The sequence below is a fragment of the Lagenorhynchus albirostris genome, chromosome 1 (genome assembly GCF_949774975.1).
Source record: "Lagenorhynchus albirostris chromosome 1, mLagAlb1.1, whole genome shotgun sequence".
In the NCBI taxonomy this organism is placed as follows: Eukaryota; Metazoa; Chordata; class Mammalia; order Artiodactyla; family Delphinidae; genus Lagenorhynchus; species Lagenorhynchus albirostris.
This window is the reverse complement of record NC_083095.1, coordinates 124,826,064-124,840,976: the sequence shown is the minus strand read 5'-3', so window position 1 is coordinate 124,840,976 and position 14,913 is coordinate 124,826,064. Positions and strand designations below refer to the sequence as shown.

At 54.7% G+C, this 14,913-nt stretch overlaps 1 protein-coding gene across 1 annotated transcript in view; it reads right to left on the bottom strand.

The window, feature by feature from the left end:
• The window catches only part of SMAD6 (SMAD family member 6), a 75,724-nt gene extending 61,088 nt beyond the window's left edge, over positions 1–14,636 (bottom strand). Inside the window, exons 1-3 of the mRNA XM_060152625.1 lie at positions 12,785–14,636; positions 4,835–4,891; positions 896–973 (exon numbers count right to left, since the gene is read on the bottom strand). Coding sequence (XP_060008608.1) covers positions 896–973; positions 4,835–4,891; positions 12,785–13,592 — 943 coding nt within the window. The 5' untranslated portion in view covers positions 13,593–14,636. The remainder of the gene's footprint in view (positions 1–895; positions 974–4,834; positions 4,892–12,784) is intronic.
• Positions 14,637–14,913: the final 277 nt, after the last annotated feature.

Genomic DNA, 14,913 nt, shown 5'->3' with positions numbered 1-14,913 from the left:
GGGTGTGGGGTCCGGGGAGGACGGCTCAGATGCAGGCAAACACAGGCCTTCTCAAAGCAGCCAACACAGGCTGCTGGGGAAGCATCTCCCGCCCGAGCGGCTGTCACCCAACGCAGCACAGAGCCAGGCCACAAGCCCCAGCTGTCCTCACAGCGCACCCTACCCGCCATGCTCCCAAAAGACCCCACAGATCTCAGCACTTGAGCCCCTCCTGGCCCTCGAAGCCCCCGGGTCACCACCAACATGGCATTTCTCAAGGAAAGCTTGATTCAGGTGTTCCCCAGAACGTGAGGGTCCCTATTGCCAAGTCTTAAATGTGGGAAGTAGGGGAGGCTCCAAATCAGGGTTCTCTCTGCTTCCTAGCCCAGCACCCAGTGCTCAGGGAGAGACACGGAAACCACCAGCCTCTGGAAAACTCCTCGCTTGCTAGACTCTCCCCCATGATCGTTCTACCCACTCCATTTCCCCCTCTTCTGACCCTGCGCATCGGTCCTTCCCCAGAGCAGGGACAGAAGGAGAAACCCAAGAAGACAAACGTAAACAAACACGTCCATTTTGCTGCCTCTCAGCCAGCTTGGGGAGAGGATCCCTCGCAAAATCGGGATGGAGAACTGGGCTGGGTTTTTATCATGTCCACAAGAGAAAACTGGTCAGAGCATGGATTGCCAGGCACTTGAAAAGTTCTCATCCTTAGGCTTCATTCATACAGATTGTTCTTAACCCCAAGAACACCTGTGATGAAGACCCTGGCAGTCTTCTCCTCGAGGGGTGGGAGGCCCAGGGAAAAGAAAAGGAGGGGGGACATCAACAAGACCTCCGTCAGGCCCCTGCCACTTGTCCCCCTCCTATAAAGTTCAACACAATGGCAACATGCAGGGAAAAAAGAAATGCCAACCTGAGAATTCACCCGGAGCCGTGATGAGGGAGTTGGTGGCCTCCGTTTCAGTGTAAGACAATGTGGAATCAGATAGATCTACAGGAGGAAAGAGAAAGAGAACTTAAGTTGGCTGTGGGGTGTTCCTCTCTTGTTTCTCAAGGTAGCATGTCCCCCACAACTTTCTTCTGCCACTCCCCGCCCCAAGATCGCACGAGACCAGGCCAGCCAACCCTGGAACCCTTCTGGAAAATGCTGGCTGCTGCAGCCCTGGCACCTGAAAAAGTTTCAATTGCTCTGGCCACAGAAATAACCCAAGTTCAGGGGACCGAGCAAGTAGTAACTTGGAGCCTTCTTGGGTAAGGTTAAATTAAGCCCCTAAAAATTCATAGCTGCTGTACTTAATTACAACCATTAAAATTCTTGAAGTTGTTCCTTCTTGCTTCCTTCCTTCCTTCCTTCCTCCCTCTGGAGCTGGGGAAACTCTGTTTTAACAAGTTACCAGCCATCCTCACTCTGTCCCGCTTACACCCCTCTAATTAAGGGCTCAAGCATTTGCTCCCAGATTAACTTTTTTCTCTCTCCCCTCCCCCACCCTCACATCCAAACCCACTCCCAGAGCAAATTTCAATGTCTAGACTATTTTTTTCTTTTCTTTTTTTTTTTTTCAAGGCGTTCATTGTTGTTTAAATAGTTTTAAGTACCTCACATGGCGTGCGCTATTTGTTTTCCCCTGTCTGCAGTGCACTTAGATGGGGAAGGGAAATTCTTTTTGCACGTTTTCTCTTGAACGCTGAGCTATTAGCGGGACAAGCGGATGCCTTGGGGGGCAGGCCGACTTGGAAAGTTTTTCCTGGGCCTCTGCCTCTGCTACCAGTAACGGGGTGCTGTCCCCGTTAAGGGACAGGTCTGTCCAGGAGATGGAAGGCATGTTCTTTCTGTGAGGCTTGTAGTATCTTTCATCTTCTCACCCAGCACAACCCAGATGTGGCTCGGCTGGTCCCACCTGGCTCAGGAGAGCCACTCCAAGCTGGGGAATCCTGGCACAAAAACCGTTAGCCTAGGCCCTAGCTAGCTAGAATTCCATTCGATCCTGTAGGAATTTTTTCCTTCTACCACGTGGCCTGGGGAGCGGGAAGATGAAACCTTAAACAATTTGGCCTTTTTCTTTTTCTTTCTTTCTCGTCTCCCACTTGCCAGATGCTGACTGGGTGTTCCGGGTTTTATTTTGTTTTTTTGGTTTTATGTGATCACAGTGGCTTAGAAGTGAAATGACTTTTTGTTTATGAAAAACTAACAATGCAAGGAAAAGAAAATAATACAAAAAATAACTCGGGCTGTTTATCGGGGCCTGAAAAAGTTATCTGCTGGTCAAATGTGTTTGGAGGAAAATAGGGACAGATGGAAAATCTCTTTAAAAGAAGATAATAACCTCCGTGCTTAAGTGGGAACCTCTTTGCTTTTCAGACCTAATCTTCCCCAAGTGTTCAGGCCCCAAGTCTTGCTGCCACTTATTGTCCGAAGTAGCAACACCCCAGGCTGAACCCTGTTTCTTAGTGAACCGCTGTGGAGCCAACACAGACAGCTTGACGAACGTTCCAGGAGTGGGGGTGATGGGTGTTTTCCATCCTTCGCAGCTATAAGTCCCTGCCATGCACTCTCCAAAGGTTCACGTCTAGTGCTTCTAGTGAGGCCCTACGAGGCTGCTGTAGAAAAAGAACACTCCAACCTTGGTCACTGCTCGAGCCCCAAGGAAGAACCTCATCTGGAAGCCGGAGCCCCAGGTTCGAGTCCCGCTTCCACTCTTACTCAGCAAAATCAGGGGTCACCAGCTTTGCCTGCAAAGGGCCCCGTAGTGAATATTTTCAGCTTTGTGAGCTCTACAATCTCCATCGCAACTATCCACCTCTGCTGCTGTCCTGCGGAAGTGGCCACAGACAATACAGCTGGGTTCCAGCAGAACTTTGTTATGGACTCTGAAATTTGAATTTCATATAGTTTTCACATGTCACAAAAGACATGCTTCTGGTGGTTTTTTTTTTTTTTCTTAACCGTTTTAAAAAGTAAAAACCACTCTTAGCTCAAGAGCCACACAAAAACAAATGGTGGCCTGTCGTTTTTGGACCCTTGAGCTGTATGACCACCAGCAAGTGTCACTTCCTCTTTCTCCGTCGCAGTTGTCCCACTTGTAAAATAACCGGGACACCTGCTGATTTCCAAATGGTCACTTTGCCCCGCTGGATGGAGTCCTGATTTCTGTGGCTTTATCACCGGCTGACCCACGATTCCTTGGGGCAATGATCCTTGACATTCAAGCTCAGGTGCTACACTTACTAAGAATGTTTGAGGGTTTTCCTTTTCCTCTACTAGAATGAGGGATCTTCTAAGCGACTAGTGCAATTATGTTAACTTAAAAAATGCTGGGCTTCCCTGGTGGCGCAGTGGTTGAGAGTCCGCCTGCCGATGCAAGGGACACGGGTTCGTGCCCCGGTCTGGGAGGATCCCACATGCTGCGGAGAGGCTGGGCCCGTGAGCCATGGCCACTGAGCCTGCGCGTCCGGAGCCTGTGCTCCGCAATGGGAGAGGCCACAGCAGTGAGATGCCCGCGTACCGCAAAAAAGAAAAAAAAAGAAAAATGCTGAGACGGGCCTGGGAGGCAAGGATGGGGAACCGCTGAGCTGAACAGGGGCTGCTCTGGGTTTCCGCCTCAGCCCCACTGCTCATCAGCTGGGCGGTTCTCCCTGACCTTCGGCCTGATTCCTTGTCTACAAAGTGACAGGGTCCCACCAGATGATCACTCCAGTTCCCCGGAGAACTAAATGAAGCTCCTCCATCCATGGTATGACCGTACTTCAGGAAAAACAATGAGGAAGTTGCCATCGTTAAGCCACTGACTCATACACCGTCATGGGACAGCCTCTGTCCTCCTAGACTGAGAAGGACAAACTCCTGAAGGGACCCGGTGGGCACTCCTGTCTCCACAGGAGGGCCTGGAAGGAAAACTGGACTGGATGCCTCAGAGTTTATGACACTTAGAAGTGACCTCCCAGATGATGCTGACACACGCTACCGGGAAGAGGCCTTTACCAAAAACAAAACAAAACCCACTTTTTGTGGTCACTGGTGGAATGTGTCAGCATCAGTGCCACGCCATCTGACATTTAAAGCTCGAGGCCCACGGCAGCTACCCACGGTCACAAAGTCACTCTCCCGGTACTATTCAGGCCATACTCACCCCACCACTGGGATTCTCCACTGGAGGAACCAGGAGGGCCAGGAAATGAGCCATTTCTACTTTTAAAACCACATGCATCTACCCCAGCGTACGGGCTGCTCATTTAGCCCCAAGGCTTTACAGAAAACACGTTCTACCTCTGAATGGGCCCTGCCTACAATGACACTACCACTGAGGGGTACCCTCCATGCCAGGGGCTTGGTGTACCAAGACACTTGCTTTCTAAACGTTCCAGCTGTTGTTTCTGCCCAGGTGAACTTCTTGGCTTAAAAGAAGGGGGGGAAACATATAGCTCGTCTCAACAGTGACCGTGCTCAGCCTATCTGTCATAGTGCTAATTAATACACACCAAAGGAGAACCACGTAAGGCTGGGAGGGAAGGAGAGGAAAAGAGACAGAAACATCAACCCACCAGCATCAACAAGATGTTGAAGCTGAAACCCATTCGTCTCCCACAGGCCCATGGTTAAAGGTCACAGAGAGGTTAATGATGAGCGAGGAATTTCAAGACGTAAATAGCTCGCTGCAAAGGCACTGCAAAGGCTGGGTCGGCTCTGGCCCAACCGGGGTTGTGTTTGTAAAACTTCACCCACCCCATTTCAAAGGCAACCAGGCTGGTGATCCCTCCCTCCCCTCCTTCTCTGGCCCTTCAGCACTGAGGCAGGGCCCTGTGGGAGCCTGGGAAGGAGGCACCTCCCCAAAGGTCAGAAGGAGGACACACTTACCCAGTGGCTTGTACTCGTCGCGAGGAGACAGCCGAGAGTAGGGGGGTGGTGGTGATTCTGGAAGACAGGAGACAACATGTCACTGCTGGGATGGGAGAGTTCACACATGGGGGTTCTACAGGCTTTTGATTATTGGTTTCCTCAAATAATAAACCCAGCTCCCAGGAACCCAGCACCTCTGCTGCCCCAGTCCCCTGGAACAGCACTGGCCAACAGGGAAAGCCACAAACTTGGGGTACAGACCTGGGCTCAATCCCTGCTCTGTCACCTTTGGCTGTGTGACCTCAGGCAAGTTACCTCACCTCTCTGAGCCTGTTTCCTCAGCTCTAAAATGGGGACAATAATCATAGAGACCTCCCAGGTTTGCCAGGAGGGCAAAAGGAAATAATGTATGTAAAATGCTCAATACAGCTCTTGGTACTGAAGAAAAATACCTCCACAAACAGTAACTATTGTTATTATAATGAGAGAAACAGGGGTACAGGGAAAGTCAAAGCTAAGGTGGCCTGTTAAAATACAGGATGCTTGGTTAAAGTTGAATTTTGGATATACATGGCATAAACGTTTAGCATAAGTATGTCCCTTGCAATATCTGGGACATACTTATACTAAAATATTATGTGCTGTTTACCTGAAATTCAAACTTAACAGGGAATTCTGTAATTTTCTTTGCTAAGTTTGGCAACTCTAGTCAGAAGTGACTGACTGCAGAGGCCCACATAGACAGAGGAGCTCCCTTTCAAACAAACTACATTAGAGCAAATGACCTTCAGGGCAAGGAGGAGGACATGACTGGTTGGAACCCAGGAAGCCAAATCCAGCTCCCCCGATGGGAGACCTTAAACCAGTCACTGCCAGCTCTTGGCCTCAGTCTCCCCCTTTGTAAAGAGAAGGGGTGGTACACACAATCTCCGTGGCCTTCCAGATCAGACCCTCTGCGATTCTTTATTGTCTATGGTATTTTTCTTTGGGTTTCCTTTCATTTGCCTAAAATACTTGTCCTTAAAAACATATACTTTGTCTTCAGAAGAATTCCTTAGGCCTCTTGCTTTCTGGGAAGTAACAATTTGCTTAACTAAGTAACAATTTGCACGAATGAAATGACCCTTCATTTTCCTTAAAAGAAACTAAAGGCCATCAAATCGCAAACTAAAACAAACTCTCAGTGGTAGTAAAGTGGTAATAACTATTATTAGGCAGGTATCAGGAATGACACAAGGGGTAATAAGTGTTTTGCACAATTATAATAAGGCACAATTAGTCGCAGGAGCAGGCAGCTTCACCTCTTCCCCACCCCGGCTTTTCCAGCTAGAAATGACTTCAACAAAGTGAAGGCGCTGCAGTCTAAAAACAGGGAATCTTTTGTGGACTGGAGTTAGGGAGAAGGAAAATGAATCATGGATTAGCCACTGGGAGCGAAGCAAACATTTGCTGAATGTGTACCCTGTGTCTCTCTCTGTGCTGGGACCTTTCAATTTCATTCATTGTATTTTATTCTTTTGGACCTTAGGTACAGAGTGGTTAATCATGCTCATTGGGTGCCTATTTTCATTTTCTCCTTTCTTAAAAATAAATAAGATGACCATTATCATTCCCATTTCACAGATGAGAAGACTGACTTGCCCACTGTTCCCCAGCCAATCATGGTGGAGCTGGGCTTTGAGCCCAGGCCTGACTCTGCTCTACACCCCAATGAGACAGGCAGTCAAGAGGCACCCTATCTTCTACCCCTTCATCCCAGCTGGGTCTGGTACATCATATGCACAGAAAGCGTTCAGTAAACAGATGTGGACAAAGACAATGGTGACAAGGATAATGGTAAAGTTGGGGGCATCAGTGGACGAAAGTGTGGAGAAAGAGGACCTATGGGGCCAAAAGGGTGACCCAAAGGAGACCTCAAACAAGACTCAAGGAGGGGGGCTATTTGCCTTCAGTAGGAACCCCCTTATCCACCAGTCTTGGAGGGGCTACAGACCAGACTCTCAGGACAAGAGGCAAAATACAGGTAGGGCTAGCGCTCCACAGGGAAAGAGAATTGAAGCCAATGCTCCCACTGTACAGAGGAGAAGACTGAGGCCTGAAGAGTAGAAGTGACTCCTTGAGGGCCAGACAGGGAGCTGGTGTAGAGGCAGAACCAGAGGCCAGGTATCCTGACCCCCAGCCTCATGTCCTTTCCACTACCCCACTAACTTATCAGAAGGTCTGCAACTCCTGTGTCCGGGTTCCTCTTGCAAACATCTAATTGGCTGAGGCCCAGGCCATACATAGTAGGGAGCTCTGGACATCTGCCCCCAGATCTGCCCCCCAAAGTGAAACCTGGCAGCAATGGGCTGTGGAAGCTGGAGTCAAGCCACTGTAATCAACCCCAGCATCTCCGCCTGGGGCTGCTTACCTGGGACCTGTAAAGGGGGGGCGGGGGGGACGGGGGCGGGAAGCTCATGAAGATCCCCCTCACAGGAGCCGTCTGGGCCTTGAGTGACACCCACCACCCATGCCCACACCTGGGCTGGGGGCTCTAATGCATGAGTGAGACAGAAAGCAAATCTACAGACTTGGGACATCAGACACACCCGCCAGTGAGGAACTGCAAAGCTGTCAGGAGGGACTCTACCAGCACCCACACCCCCCTTCGTTCCAGCAAAACGATCTGCACAGAGATTGGAAGCACATCACTAACTTCCATCCTAGGCAAGTAAAAAAGAGACTGCACCCCAAGACACGGGGATTTAGAATGTCAGAGGTCCCCCCCAACTCAATTCCTTATTTTAATTGATGGGGCAAGTGGGGTGGAGGGAGGTAAAGGGCCCACCCAAGGCCACACAGGGAGGCAGGAGATGTTATCCTTCTTCAGCTGAACAAAGGGGGAGGCCAGTTCAGGACCAACAGCAAGTTACTTTTTAAAAAAAACAACAGAGTTATCATTCACATACCCTAAGATCTACTCTTTTAAAATATACAATTCAGTGGTTCTTAGTACATTCAGAGTTGTGAGACCAATACCACCAACTAATTACAGAACATTTTCATCACCCCAAAAGGAACCCTGCCCCATTCACAGCCAGTCCCTATTCCCCCAATTCCCAAACCTCAGGCAACCACAAATCTACTGACTCTCCTCGCGGGTTTGCCTATTCTGGACGTTTCACACAAATGGATTCCTACAACAGAAGGCCTTTTGTGTCTGGCTTCTTTCACTTAGCATACTGGTTTCCAGGCTCTTCCATGCTGTCACTTCTATCGTACTTCATTCTTGTTCATGGCTGAATGGTATTCCACTGGGTGACTATAGCACACATTTTGTTTATCCGTCAGCTAATGGACACTCGGACTGTTTCCACCTTTTGGCTCTCAGGAATAACGCTGCTATGAACAACACTGAGGAACCTTTAACTGGCACCTCGGCCTCACTCCAACACATCCACCCTCCCTCCACAGATCTGGGAGGATGGAGCCCCAGGACATGAACTCAGGTGGGACAAAAGGTCCGAAGAGAAAGTGTAGGCTGCCTCCAGGCCCTCTGTCCACACTCCCGTCTTAGAAGCTATCTCAGTACTTAGAAAAGTTGTGTTGATTTCTAAATAATAACTTACGTTCTCTAAACTTTTTTTTTTTTTTTTTTTTTTGCGGTACGCAGGCCTCTCACTGCTGTGGCCTCTCCCGTTGCGGAGCACAGGCTCCGGACGCGCAGGCTCAGTGGCCATGGCTCACGGGCCCAGCCGCTCCGCGGCATGTGGGATCCTCCCAGACCGGGGCACGAACCCGTGTCCCCTGCATCGGCTGGCAGACTCTCAACCACTGCGCCACCAGGGAAGCCCACGTTCTCTAAACTTTAAGGGGAGAACCCTTAGAGCCCTGCAGGCCTCTCAGAAAGAAATGATCATAGGCAGGAGGGAAGGAGGGAGGGAGGGAGGGAGGGAGGGAGAAAGAGAGATCAGAAACTCCAGCCCCCCCAGACAGCCAGCCTCAGGCATCAACTTCAGGAATCTCCTCCAACTTCCTTCAGAAGTGAGAGCAGTCAGCCAGGGGCCGAGTGTACCAGAAGGCTAGCGCTCAGCCCAATGCAGCTCAGGCTCTGGTTAGCCCCCAGGGGGGTACTTAGCCTTTCGGGATCTAGACCCTAATTCTAAAGCCAGAAGAGTTCACAGCCTCTCCCACTGCCTGGTAACCTTTCAGTTGAAGACATTACCTTCCACCCCGATCTGTGCAGCCTAGCATCTTGCTTTTAGGAAAGGTCCACGCGCCTCCCTGGGCCTCCCAGCTTTCACCCTCCCAAGGGGTGCCCTCCTGGGTGCCTTTCCCCTCCAGCCCCAGGACCTGAAGGCTCAACCCCAAGGCCCAGGGTGGGAAACACAGAAGAGAAGCTCCTGGTGCTTTAAGGCCGGCAGAGCCTAATTGCCCAGATTCCCCCGGCAGCCAGATAAACAGCGCGGCAGGCTGGCGCCGGCAAGAGGCACACTGCACATTATCACCCCTTCCTCACCTCCAAGGAGGAGCTCGGAGGAGCAGGGCGGGCAGGGCCCAGGGGCCGCCAGAGGGGCGGGGCGGGGGCTTGGAAGCCCAACTTGAAATTGATCTCATTTCAAAGGGATAATGCCAGGCCAAATAAAAGGAAAACTTTCTAGCCCATTCTAATTCCTATAGTCCTGGCCTGGGAACCCTGTGTTTTCCTAGGCGGCCTCCTCCAGTCGTTTAGAAGTTCTCTCTTGCAGCGTCTCTCTTTCCCTGGCGCAATTTGGATAATAGTAATTTACTGAATATAATTACAGAAAAAAAAAAAGTGGTGAAGCAAAGAGCAGGAGATTTATTCCAAAGTTAATGGATACTTTCGGGAGAAAGGATCTCTATAAACACAGGTTAGAACTGTGATTAAAGCATTTCTCCACATTTCCGTCCACATAGGCACCAAGCTCAGCGAACTGGCTTTTCCAGGGACAGAAAGATACACCAGAGGGAGGGAAAGCTAGGGCCTGACTCCCACGGGAGCGGGAAGCCCAGGGCAGAGCTGGGCACACAGGACCCCACTTTCTGAGACAAGCATGGGGGAGAGGGCAGGCCTGTGTCACCTGGAATCCTCCCAGCAGACCCTCAGAGATTCTGTTCACCACTCCCTCGCTTTACAGATGAGAAAAGAGGCCCAAAGAGGGGAATTGGCCCCAATGCCCCAAAGCAAGTTGAAAGATGGAGCAGGGTTTGCCCTGAGCAGCAGGGGGCCGCACTGCCCAGAAAGGGGCCGTCTCACTAGGGATCCCTGTGGGGGCCTGGGGGGCACTGGGGGGCCGGTGGGTGTCCCTCAGTTGGCCCGCTGGGTGTTCCAGCGTACTCTCTATGGGTGTACCTGCCCCAGTGCCCCAGCCCTCTCCCCCAGAGCCCAGGAAGGAGCAGTCTCCTTATCAGGACGCGCACGGCTGAGCTCCAGCTATGCACCAGCCCAGCTCCGGGAGCCAGGCTGGCGGCCAGGAGGCGGCGGTGGGGTGGACAGCAAAGGGCTCCCCCAGTCCTCAGTCCAGGCGGCCCAAGCCATCAGGCATGAAAGGAGCAAGAGGGTCAGCGTGGTGCCTACCGGAAACTCTTCCCAGACCACCAGTCCTCCCAACGGCCCCCGGGGTGGCTTGAACAGGGTGTGGGGGGGCGGGGCTTCGGCAAACGAAGTAGCAGGAGAACAGGCACAGTCCCTGCAACAGCGCCTCCTTCTGGGAGGAGGAGAGGAGTCACGTGCCAATGCTTAGTCTGGAATTTGAGGTGGAGAACGTTTCTAGAGGCGCCCGCACTGACCCACAGAGACACTAAGAGGAGAGGTTACTCCTCGAAGGTCAAGTTGTCGATACCGGCCGGGCAGAGCCTAGGACCAGGTCTATGGGTCAGAACCATTCCACTGCAGTTTGCCCATCAACTTAAAACTGCTCAAGGCCACCAAACTCAAACCAAGACCCAAGCTGACTTATCCAAGGAGTATGGGCAGGGTGGGTCCTGCCTGTCTCCAGTTTTCTTTACCCCACCCCCTTCCCACCCTCACACCTGAGCCTGCCTGGTACCCTGACTCCCAGCAGGCCCTCTCCTCCTCCCCCTCGACACCCACCTCCCCTTACCCATCCATCTTCCAAGGCCCCGCTCCAGGTTAGAGCTGTGAGGCTCCTAGAGGTGCTCCTGTTACATGCACACCCCACAGTGCTCTGAGAGTTCAGACCCTCTGGCCTGGCCCTGCTCCCCCCATCTCTGTCCCAACTCTCCTCCCCCCCCCCCCGCCACAACCCGAAGATTCTGTTTCCTGAGGGCATGGATCCTACTCATATTTCCACTCTCCCCACTACAGCACCCAGCATGCTGCCTGGCACAGAGTAAGTGCTCAACAAATATTCCCTAGCAGACTGATGTGGTGAGAGAGAAAATGCCCAGCGGGGCCTTCTAGAAGAGCAGAGGGGCCCCCACCAATTCTCTCCTCCTGAAAACGGGACCAGGGACAGGGCAACCACAAACAGGGCCCTCCTCCTCAGAGGCAGGGAGGAGCCAGGGTGGAAGAGGAGAGAAAGCCACTTCCAGGGAAAGCTGTCAGAAGAAGAACAAGGAACACAGAAAGCCCGCAGAGGGCCACAGGCCAGCGACTGCCCAAAGCCCCTGAGAATCAGGCCTGGAGTCGACCATGCGGGGCGCAGGGCAACCAGATCAATGCTGCCTCTCCCCACCCCAGCCCCCATCAGTGCTCTCTCTTCAGGAACCACCAGTGAGGCACCGTCCTTCCCCTCCAGCCACCACCCCAGACACCAACAAGACATCTGGGACCAATCCATGCTTCTAGCCCCACCCTCCCCTTCCATGCTGGGAGTCAGGAGACCTGTGTGATCTGACCCTCTTAAATGCCCCCAGGCTGGGTGCTGCCTCTCTCCAGAGGAGCCAGGCCAGAGGAACTCAGAGCCTGCCCAGGCCCAACAGTCTATAACCCTCAGAGAGTCCCATCCCTGCAGAACCCCCAGTGCCACTTAAGATGCATACACCCAGAAGATGCTACAGGCTAAAAATGTGTGATCCCTGCAGTGCAAGGGAAGGGGGCGCTGGGGGGTGTGTGTGAGGATGCAAGCTTCCGGCCTGCCTGGAGTCTCCTTCTGTCCTCACCTCTGCTACAGCACCCAGGGCCCGCTCAGGTAAGCAGGACTGGGTAGATGGTGTGTGCAGAAAAATCCCAAGAAGAGGACAAAGAAGGGGGGCAGTTCTCAAAAGTACTAAAATATCCAGCTTCCTTCCCTACCTAGACACCTCCAGGACCCTCAGCTCTCTAGAAAAGCTGGGCACAGGATTGAGAATGACGATGACAGAAGGTCCTGGCATTGGACACCCAAGGGATGCTGGCAACAATCAAGAGGCAAGAGAGCAAGAGGGTGGTCTCCACTCTGAGGAGGGTTACCCCGCAAAAGCTTTGCTCCTCAGTATAGACAGGAACAAGTAGGACAGTTTACAAACACTTTGGACTCTAGCCATGAACTGCCTACACCCAATTTCACGACATATATCTACCTGGATACGACAAAGCATAATATACCGTAGGTATAGGCATATGCACACAAATGCTACAGGCCCGGGCACGGACTGGGGGTAAATGGGCTTGGAGGAGGGGGGCGCTCAAGTCTTTGGCCTCTTCTAGACCTGCCCTCCTCTTCCACCGTCTGGAAAGCCGGAGCCTGCCTCAGGTCCCTTTAGCTGAAGAGAAAACTCCAACGCGCACCCTTCTGAGTTTGCCGGAGCCTTAAGACGAAGTTGCCGTGTGCGCCCACATCCCCACTCCCCGGCTTTCCTGCCAGCGTCAGGCGCCTCCACTGGGAGCTCCCAAGCTCCAGGGGCACCCGGGGGAGCACCCTCAGCTCCGCCCGCCCGCCCGCCAGAGGTGTCAAGGAGAGACAGGAGGCCGCGGAAGGGGGCGGGAAGGGAACCCCGAGGGCCCGCCGGGCGCGGCGCGCTCACCTGGCCCGCAGAGCCGGCTGAAGTGGTAGGGGTTGCAGCACACGGTGGGGCCGTCGGCGGCGGCGGCGAAACTGTGGCAGCCGCACAGGGGCTTGAGCTCCACGGCGTGCTGCAGGTCGGGCCAGCGGAAGAGGCGGCCGAGCAGCAGCTGCGGCGGCGCGGGCTGGCCGCCCAGGCGGAGGTCGGCGCGCGGCACCAGCACGCAGCCGCCCGGCACGCCGCCGCGGGACTCCACCGCCTCCAGCAGCGTGTCCAGCGAGCGCTCCTTGAGCCGCTTCAGCAGCGAGTACGTGACCGTCTTGAGCTCCTGCTCGAGCAGCAGCAGCCGCGAGCGGGCTTCACGACTCCGCCCGCCGCCCGTCGGCTCCAGGGCCGCCCCGGCCAGGGGGTCGCCGGCGTCCCGGGGCGCGCCGGCGGCGTCCCGCTCCGAGAAAAGACAGCAGGTCACCGTCTCGCAATCACTTTCGGGCAGCCAGCCCCGGCCTCCCGGCTCCGCCACGTCCAGCGGGGAGCCCCCAGAGCCGGCCCCCGGTTCCGACATGGGCCTCGGGGGGCCCCCTGCGCGCCGGCGCCTCCCAGCGCCCTGGGCGCCTCGCTGTCCCACCGCGTCCCGGGGCCGCCTCAGGGCTACCGGGCGGACTTCGGGGCGGCCGCAGCCTCCGCCTTCTCGTGCCCGCGGGGCCGGCTCAGCTCGGCTGCCCACGCTCCCATCCTCGTCGCCGCCGCCGCCGCTGCCTTCCTCCCGGTCGGGGACCACACGACTTCGCCAAAGTCGCCGCACCAGCCCCGAGCGTTTGGACCTGAACATACGATATCCTTTGGCGCCGGGGGTGGGGGGGAGGCGGTCTCCGGTTACCGGGGGTCCGTTTCCTCAGCGAGGCGCCGGCTGCGCGAGCCGCAGCCCCACATGAAGCTCTGCCGCCGGGCGCCGTGCAGACCGCGCACAGCCTGTCGTCGAAGGGGCGCCGCAGGGCTGCAACATGAGGGAGCTCGCCAGGGCAGGACGGCGGGGAACGCGCGCACGCCGAGCCGCAGTCCGCGCTCGGCCCGCGACTACATGGACCCCGGCGCCCGGGCAGCTCAGCAACTCCAGCCCCGGCGCTTCAGAGGGACTGCAGACTGCGCGCCGCCAGCAAGACCCCGCATGGGCCGGAGAGCCTTCAAAAGTTACGCGGCTGGTCCATGAGCACAAAGCGCTCGCGCCGAACCCCCCAAATGTGTCTGGGAAGCCCTGCCTTTAAAACCCAAGCACTTCACTACATGGGCTTTTCCTGCAGGATCCGAAAGGCAGGCTTGTTGATACCCTCGACTTCCTTCTTACTCCCTGCAGAAAGAAAAAAAGAAAAAAAAAAAGGAAAGAAAAAGAAACCCGAAACAAAACCAAAATCCCTGGAATTGCATGCACGAAAAGCCAACTCCGTCTCAGGTCCCAGGCGCTAGATGCACTTGGAGCGAATTTCTCCAGAACGCGGGTGTCAACACATGAGTGGAAACTGTAAAAATCCCAAAGAGCTGCTGGGAATCCTTAATTAAAAATGCAATCCACCGAGGCAGAGGTCGTAGCCCGCCCCACGCTGCGCTCGGACGCCCCGGACGCTGCGGCTGCAGAGGTCGCCCCCCTCCCCCCTCCACAAAAAGTGCCTCCCGGTGGCCCCGTGGTCCCGGCGAGGTCTGGCGAGGCAGCGCCCGGCGGCTCTTTCTCTCGGCTCGTCTCCCTCGCTCGCTCCCCCGCTCGGCTCTCTCTTTTTTGTTCTCCTCAAACGCACACTGAGGGCCCCCGGAGGAGCGCCGCGGAGTCATTGGCTGCCTCCCATCATATGCCAGTCTAGACACTTTGGCGGCTCCGCGGCGCTGATTGTTGCGCAAACAAGGTTTCAAGTTTCTTAACTCTTAAAGGAGAACACGTCCCATTGCAGGGCCCGAGGCTCCGAGGGGCCGGCTCCCGGGGCGGGCCGAGCCCCGGCCCCCGCCCCACGCTTGCCCCAGCCCCCCCGCCTCGGGCCTGACAGCGCCCACGGCCTGCTCTCTGGCTCGCGTGCGCCGCGGGCACGGATGCGAGCGCGCGCCGCACACACACACACACACACACACACACACACACACACACACACGCGGTTACACAAACCACG